This window comes from Ranitomeya variabilis, chromosome 2, assembly GCF_051348905.1.
Source record: "Ranitomeya variabilis isolate aRanVar5 chromosome 2, aRanVar5.hap1, whole genome shotgun sequence".
Lineage (NCBI taxonomy): Eukaryota > Metazoa > Chordata > Amphibia > Anura > Dendrobatidae > Ranitomeya > Ranitomeya variabilis.
This window is the reverse complement of record NC_135233.1, coordinates 847,566,326-847,575,247: the sequence shown is the minus strand read 5'-3', so window position 1 is coordinate 847,575,247 and position 8,922 is coordinate 847,566,326. Positions and strand designations below refer to the sequence as shown.

Sequence of the window (8,922 nt, the reverse complement as noted above, 5' to 3'; positions counted from 1 at the left end):
AGATGTGTGTATTTGCAGCGCCCCCACGGTCGCAGGGCCGAGGGGTACCCGGTACCGGGCCTCTGAGTCTCTGCTCTGGGGGTTGTCACGGTGGCTAGACCCGGTCCGTGACCCTGCTGAGGGGCGTACAATGAAGGTGGAGGTATGGGATGTCGTTATGGTGCGGTGAAGTGCCGGTCGCGGTAAATAAGGAGGACACCAGGTTGCAGTCTCTTTACCTCTTTACTGAAGGCTTCAGGATCCTCAGTCCGGAATACGGTTAACCGGGCTGCGCAAGTCGGGCCGGTCCGATGGCACCTCCAGAGTTCCCTTTGCAGGTGGAAATCTGTGCCTACCTTCTAGCGCTTGTGTGTTGCGGTCCTCCCCTGCTGTGCTTACGGCATAGTCCCCACAACTGTTGTGTCTGTTTCTTGTGTTCCCTCACAACTGGATTCTGATGTTCTTCTTCGTCCCCCAGATGATATGGCTAGGACGCACCCGTATGATGGGTAGGCTCGGAGCTCTTCCTGGACCCTAGTGTCGCCCTTCTCCTAGTGTGCCCCCCATGTCTTCATAGGTGATTGGTGTGAGACAGCCCGCCTATAGCTGACTGTCCTGCCGTAAGTTTGAAGTATTGCTTGGAGCCTGATACTTCCTCGGCGTTCCGGCCACCGGCTACGCGCCTCAGTAGGATGTTGCCTCGATCTTACAGCACGACTCCCACTGATATTTCTCCTTGTTGCGTTGATCTCGTTTCTCACTCAGCACAATATACCTCTCTTCTTGTCCTTTCTTAGGGTACCGCCGCGATCAGGTGCAGGCGCGGTCCCGTAACGTTCTCTCTGTTCGCTAGGCCTCTGTCAGGATCCCACCCCTGACAGGGACCCCTCTGAATCTTCCCCTACAACACCCTCTGCCACAAGGTGTTGCCTGGTTCCAACCCAGTCAGCTTTCTCGTCTAACTTCCTATCCAACCCCCAGTTTTACCAGACTGTGAGGAGTGGCCTAATGCATAGTGCCCTTAGCTCCCCCTGGAGGCCAGACTGTGAAATGTATTGGTGTCTGTGATACCTGGTCAGATGAACTCCTTCAGTGCCATCAGACGTACCATAGCCCCCCTTAGTGGCGGAGCAACAGTACTGCAACGACCAGGACTCTGGGGCGCTGCATATTTTTATGGAAGAAAACCCCTTTGAAAAGCTAATGAAAACTATGATAGAAGTACCCATCCACAACAATTTATGCATTAAAAGTGCCTTTATAATTCTGATAAACCTGGGTATATAGGATGCATTTTCATTGAAAGGTTGTCTCAGATTTGCTATCTTCAGAAGCACATCTATCCCGGTTCCTGGCTTCCTGCTTTACAGGGGAGTGACACACTCCTGAAAACAAACAGTTCTGCCCAAGAGCATGGCCACGCCGCCGCACCGCTGGTTCGAACTGAGAGTTCTCCAAGTCTGTTAATAGACTTGTTGACCTTTTACTTTATATTGATAGTATAGCTAGCATGGTGTGTGTTTCAAAGAAATAACATGATCTACACAAACAAAATAGAGCTCCCCACATTTGGCTTGTTAAGTCAAAGATGTAGCACACCAAGCCATTCATTTTGATCTTACCCATATTGAAAATGTAACACCTCTTTAGAGAGCTTTTATCTCTAGGCATAATAATATCACAAAGATTTCAAGTGCAAGCCATGGTATGTGTTTATATAGCAAAAAAAATTAAATGCAATTACAACAGCAGTTTTCATGCATTTTTGTAGTATGCCATGTCTTAGGTGTGTATATGCGGTGCTTCAAAGCATTAGCTGCATTTATCAATTGACTTTAGGCATTTTGAGGCTGTTAAATTGAATTACATTTATTTTCAGAATTTTTGCAGCTGTGTTTTACCATGTCCTTCAGTATGCTTTTTAAGATGGAAACCGGGTCACATTTGTATTTTTGCAGCCTGTTACAAGTGGAGCTGTCATTTGGCGATGTCCAGGTAATGGATGTTTAGGATATACTGAGCATGCTTGAAGAAGTGGACGTTCCCCCAAAATGTAGCATCATAGGTATCATAAGTTCACCATACAGCTCCTCAGCACAGCAGAGGAACTGTACCTCTATGTTTGGATGATAGTCAAGTCACTTTCTAGACATTGGAACGCTTCAAGTGAAGATGGTGAAAGATGTTGAACTGTCATGTTTGTAGGGGTGAGCAAAGTTGAAATATTTAATACATTTTTTTAAAGAGCCAAGATTTTGAATGAATGTGCTAACTATGAAAAAAGATCCCAGAGCACAAACTGTGAAAGGTAACTGGTCAGATAGCCAACGACCATATGTGCCTACAGTGGGAGCATGAACATCACAATTGGACCATGGAGCTGTTGAAGAAGGTGCCTGGTCAAATGTATACTATTTTCTTTCAGATCATATGGATTGATGGGTACATGTGTATTGCTTACATGGGAAAAAGATGACACCTAGATACAATGCAAAGAAATAGGTGAAAATACTTTAATAAACAGCACCAAGTAATGTGCCATGCTACACTGCATAATTTATTTAGAAATCATCAGACAAACATAAACAGTTCATGCTGATAAACTGACCCCCAAATTCCCGTAATTTTAAACTTACTGCTCACTATAGAATGTGCTGTTAAACAGGTCCAGTTAAAAATGCTGCAGTCACATCTGGACAACAATTCTGTAGCAGTGTAAGGAGGTGGCGGGAAACTTCAGTTGCCTCCTCTCTCCTATACACTGAGTCCATGTGGCACCCTAATGGTTCTCTCAAGTTTTATGTGTAATGTTTTATGTGTAATGTACTGTGAATGTTATGTGACTACATATGTACATAATTAGTTCAGGGATAGTAGGAGTTAAGTAAGGGGGTCGGTCCACCAGGCTTACAGGAGAAGGATTTCCTGTCCTTGCAGCAGATCCCGGGCAGGCTTGCCCGTGGCAGGACGTGTTTCACTGCCAACAGCAGATGGTACCCCGGTCCAGGGGGGACTTTAGCTGCCAAAGTCTGCCGGACAGTGTGGACGGGACCTGGTTCTGTGGGAGTGACTGCAGATGGACTGTTGGTTCCCAAAATCCGGATGGGAGCCACTGACGCTGTATGCCCCTTGAAGACACAGGGAAAGCACAGGAAACATTATTCTATTTTCCTCATGTCACCTCATGTTCATTAAAAGTTTATAACGTTTGGACAGAATCATGACCTGTGGTGTATCTGAGGACATGTTTCCAGCATGGAGAGCAATCCTGTGATAGAGGTAACTGACTGTGCTGCAGGACCAGAACTTTATCTGTCTTTCTATGTGCATGGGGCTGGGGTTCTCACTGACTGTGCCTTAGTGGACTTGCCTATGACTACCACCCCGTGCCACCTTGTTACAACAGGAAGTACTCAAGTAAGGAAACAGGAAATAGCAGAAAGGATGTGGTGGGATTGAAAGGGGCGATTTAAATGTATGTGGTCACATACCAACTATACTCTTCTCCACTTTGCAATGTTTTAGCAGAGGAGAGTCTAGTTAGCATGTGGCACTAGTATGCATATGGTCACGTGACTGCCCATCCCTGGGGAACATAGGGGAGTCGACAGTGTATGAATTGCACACTGTCACGATTCGACAGTCTGCAGACTATTCTTCTTAGACCAAACAACCCATCCATGTAAGCCTCTTGAGAGAGAGAAGAAAACCACTGCCAGTCATCTCTAGCAAAAGCAACAAATAAACACTGTGCCAACTGTTTATGTATTTTATCCCACTTAAAATTGGTACTGATCGATTCACAATACCCGGTCCAGCAGCCACGTTAGTGATCTAAGAACCACCTTATACCCAATGGCATCACGGTTCCTTTTTTGAGTAGCCAGCCTGGCGGGACATCATAAAGCAGCATGATGTACATGTAAAGTCACTCCAGACTGGCTAAGCAGAAGAAGAACCATAAATGCCACCAGATGAGAGGCAGTTTTTAGGCCTTCCACCCAGTGGCCACAGAATACTTATGTGGCTGATGGAACTGGTCCTATGAACTGATTCTCACCAACTCTAATCATACTATATCACATCAAGCACTAGACTATAACATGAAATCATATAAATAGAAAAGCCATACATTTGCCAAAAATTGTTTTATGTATAAAAAAATCTTACACTACAATTATAAAGTGAATAACTACAAGTGCCTTCAAGTTGCAAGAACAATGACAGGAGATCAAGCTGAGATTCTTACTTTTATTACCACTATAATCATTAACATTGTTACTTAGTGCACAGTGACTCTCCAGCAGCCTTTAAAAATAAATCATGCCTATGTAATATGGTATGAAAAAATAGAGGAGCTAAAATATTACAAAGTATCAAGAAATATATTAATCTCTTTAAACACAAACAACCCTTTAAGAATAATTAGTATATAGTTATATTTAGACATGGGCCACTAGGCCTCTTGTCACCAGATTAGACCAGCCCATACAGAGGTCCATACCAGCATGATAGATGAGGAGATGAGGAAACCTGAATTTAATGGAGGACAGTCTGTATAGGGTTCTAAGCAGGCTGCGTAGGCCATAACATGGGCAATGTAATTCTGCTCATGAATCCCATGGAAGAGATGAGCGAGGGGTCCTTTAGCCATGATGGCCACATCCTCTCCTCCATGTGTCTCTGATGGAATCTGGACAGCAGACTGCTGAATGTAATTTCCTTCTGTGAGATTCAATAGAAAATATGATCAGAGTATGCAGATATTATCCATTGTCAATAAAAACATTGTAAAGCTAAATCACTAAATGATTTATTGATATGTATATCATATTTGTGCCCTTACCAATGTCAATAGTGGTAATATTCTCTCTTACGCCATCAACAACTTTGTAACCAGGACCATTGCCATATAGAAGACTGGTAAATGGCATGCCATCCAAAGCCAAATTTGGTGCTTTCCCTAGAAATGTAAAATAAAGTTTGGACTAAGTCTATGTAGATACAGGTGATAAAAAATATATGCATGCATCAATTGCTTATTAATTCCCTCTCGCACAACACATTTTTTACAGTAATTGAAAGTAGTAGTACACATCCCATTAATGGACAGTGGTTCCTAAAGTTATCATGGCCCCAGGTTGCAATATTTTCAACTTACAATGGCTTTTTCTGGTCAATTATAACTCATGTTCACCTTACTTAAAATATGATTGACAGTGACAATCTGTGACTTGTGATTGGCTGAAAAGACCAAAACAATCAAGTATGTGCATTCTATTGAGAAAATGCCTATGAATCATTAGATCACAACACAGAGGACAATAAAGACAAATAGCAGGTGTGGTACTACTTAAAGGGAACCTGTCACCCCCCTCAGGCGTTTGTAACTAAAAGAGCCACCTTGTGCAGCAGTAATGCTGCATTCTGACAAGGTGGCTCTTTAGTTACAAACGCCTGTACATGCTGAAATAGACACTTATAAAAAAGTGCCCCTACATACCCTGAATCAGTCCCGGAGGTGGGACTTTGCTTTCTAATCAGACGCCGCACAGCCTTCACTCCGGGCCTGTGCGCGCCGGGCGCCACCTCCTCTTGCTGTATTATCATCCCCGGCGCCTGCGCTGTAAGGTTTTTTCTGGGCATGCGCAGTTGCGCTGCCCTTCGTACTTACAGCGCAGGCGCCTGGACGATAATGAAGGAAGAGGAGGCGGCCTTAGTTTGTTTTCTGTTGGTTTCTGCAGCCTTCTCTATGTTTTCTATTAGGAGGTGACCCGTTTTTATACCCAGTCCTTAGTTCTTTTAGGGAACCCCTCCCCTTATCTATAGGTCTTTGCTTGAGATTATCCTAAGATCGTCGGTGGGTCTATTTGCAAGGAATGGGTTGCCCACTCCATCGTAGGGTTTCAGCCTAGTCATAGTGCAGGGTCAGTTTTCCCCCTTCTACCTTAGTCCTGTGTTGCAGATCCGTAACAGTTTGTCCAGCAGAAAGAAGTACTTAATGACAGCCAATACGTTTTTTAACTGACCTGAAATATAAGAGAATAGCCTCCCCATACAGGTGACAGTCCAGCAACTGTCGGCTGTATACTATAGCTGGCAACTTGCTGCATCCACCACGATCAGTGTTGTCACCATCCAAATTTCTTTAACCCCTTATATGCTGCTGTCAATAGTGACTACATTATTATATATGGTTAACAGAGTATGGGGGCTTCCTTTTTATCCAAATTGGTGCCCTCAGATCATGATTGTGTGGTCCTGATGTTTGCCATGGCAATTCATGACCAAATAGTGGCCTAAGAGTCTGATTGCTGTAGTAATCTGTTCAGAAGTTAGAGACATTTAGGTGGTAAAAATACACGTTTTCATTTCTTTCATACCACTTTCCATTAATTCCTGTAAAAAAACCTGAAGGGTTAATAAACTACCTGACTGCAGTTTTCAATATGCCAGGGGGTTCTGTTTTAAAATGGTATCACGTTTGGGGGTTTCCCAACATATGGGACCCCTAAAGTCACTTTAAGTATGGATAAATCCCTAAAAAATAAATTTTGTAAATTTCCTCGAAAAAATGAAAAATTGCTGCTACATTTTTAAACCTCCTAAAATGCTAAACAAGTAAAATAACATTTTACAAATGGTCCTGATGTAAAGCCGACATGTGGGAAATGTTATTTATTAATGGTTTGCTGTGGTATGACCATCTGGAGTAAAGGGATAATCATTCAAATTTAGAAAATTGCAAATTTTTTAACATTTTTCTCAAATTTTTGATATTCTATAGAAATAAACAAAAACATTTTGACCTAAATTTACCATTACCATAAAGTATAATGTGTCATGAAAAAACAATCTCAAAATCACTGGGATTTGTTGAAGCGTTGCAGAGTTATTACTACATAAAGTGACACTGGTCAGATTTCAAAAATTTGGCTCCGTCACTAAGGGGTTAAAAAAAACCTCCCGGATTTCTGCAATATGAACAGCGTTCAAGATCTTGCTCGGTGTCTGCAAACGTTAACGTTGGAAGTTGCCAGCTTACAACAGCACGTGAGTAATTGCTCTGGAATCCACTCTGAAGAACCTAAGGTGGGTTTGCCTGAATGTTTTTCTGGTAAGCGGCAGGAATTTTTTTCGCTTAAAAATGCATGTTTTACTTTATTTTCGGCTTAGACCCAGGTCTTCAGGGGCTGAATTACAGCGTGTGGGGATTATTATGTCGTTATTGCAAGGTGAGCCCCAAGTTTGGGCATTTTCATTGCATCCGGATGACCCTTGTTTGATGTCAGTAGAAGCATTTTTTTGCTATGGGGGTATTATATGATGATCCTGATCGGGTCACTACAACCGAGGCAGAACTCAGGCGACTGAAACAGGGTTCTGGCGACGCTGAGAGATATTGTACCCAGTTCAAACGATGAGTGCTGGATCATTCCAGCTGACCTCTGCAGACCAAGAGTCAGTTTTTAGCAGGTTTGAATGACAGGGTTAAAGATTTGCTCATTGCATATCCTGCACCTGCTACACTTGAGGCTGCTATGCAATTAGCTATCCGGGTGGATAGAAGATTGAGAGGTAGACAGAATGAGGAGAAGGTTTCTATTTTGCTGGAGAGCCCCGTTGACTGTTGGGAGCCGATGCAACTTGGGGTGATGTCCTCTCGTTCCCAGGAAAGGCAGAGAAGATTCTCTGAGGGGCTATGCCTTTATTGTGTTAAGGCTGACCATTTTATTAAGCAATGTGAAGGACGCATAAACAAGGAAAAGAAAAAAACTAAAAGGTCAGAATAACCCTCCCTTTCGCATTGCATTTTTACGGTCGGCAGAAGTTTCTTTTTCTGGTAGTTCTACGTGTCGTGGTCATTTGATTGATTTTCAAGTGATGGTGGACTGTGGTTCTTCACTTAATTTGATTGATCAACAATTTCTAGACAAGTATAAGATTGATTCTGTACCTTTATCAAGCCCTTTTCAAGTAGTAGCGATTGATAACACTCCTCTAGAGCATGGGTGCGTTTCTCGAAGGTCACTGGGTTTCCACTCACTGTGAATATGGAACACCAGGAATCTTTAGATTTGTTTGTACTTGATAAATTGCCTTTTCCAGTTGTCCTGGGGCTACCCTGGTTAAAAATGCACAATCCTGTACTGGACTAGTCGTCAAGTACGATATGGTCCTGGAATAAGGAGTGTTATGGGAAATGTTGCGATGTACACATTGCTGCTGTTATGAAAAATGAGCTACCTGAAGCCATTCAGGAATTCTGGAAAGTATTTTCTGAGGTGGAGTTAAAAGCTCTACCACCTCATAGAGATTACGATTGCACTATTGAGTTCGTCCCAGGTGCTACTCTCTCTAAGAGTCGTTTATGTAAACTGACGATTACCGATAGGGAGGCCTTAAAGGAACACCTACAGACTAGCCTTGCTGCAGGTCATATAAGACCCTCTAAATCCCCTGTGACTGAGGGGTTCTTTTTCGTAAAAAAAAAAGATGGGGGGTCTTAGGCCGTGTCTGGATTTCAGGGAGATTAAGAAGGTCACTGTGCGCAGTCCTTACCCCTTGCTGCTAATTCCGGATTTGTTTAACCAATTAGTTGGAGCCAAGTGGTTCTCTAAGATTGATCTCCGTGGGGCATATAATTTGCTGTGGGTTAAAGAAGGCGATGAATGGAAGACATCTTTTAATACCACGGAAGGTAATTTTGAGTCAAATAAATCCAAGATGGAGGGTATATTGCTCAAAGACACCACCATGCTCCAAAACAAAATGGAATGGAGCACGTGGAGGAGAAATGGGTACCAATAACCTGGACCAGGACACTCCAAGCGATTAATTATAACAGGAGAAAAAACAGAGTAAATGAGAGAGAGAGAGAGAGAGAGAGCCGGGTAGCACAGACCACAACTGGTGTGGAACCAACTAAACGCCTGCCGTATA

The 8,922-nt window shown here is 43.0% G+C and overlaps 1 protein-coding gene across 2 annotated transcripts in view; it reads right to left on the bottom strand.

Annotated features, from left to right (window-relative positions):
• Nucleotides 1-4,210: 4,210 nt before the first annotated feature.
• LOC143808008 (alkaline phosphatase-like) overlaps nucleotides 4,211-8,922 on the bottom strand; it is a 116,087-nt gene continuing 111,375 nt past the window's right edge. For both annotated transcript variants that reach the window (XM_077290200.1, XM_077290201.1), the window contains 2 exons: nucleotides 4,826-4,942; nucleotides 4,211-4,704 (listed from right to left, as the gene is read on the bottom strand). In XM_077290200.1, coding sequence (XP_077146315.1) covers nucleotides 4,448-4,704; nucleotides 4,826-4,942 — 374 coding nt within the window. In that variant the 3' untranslated portion in view covers nucleotides 4,211-4,447. The remainder of the gene's footprint in view (nucleotides 4,705-4,825; nucleotides 4,943-8,922) is intronic.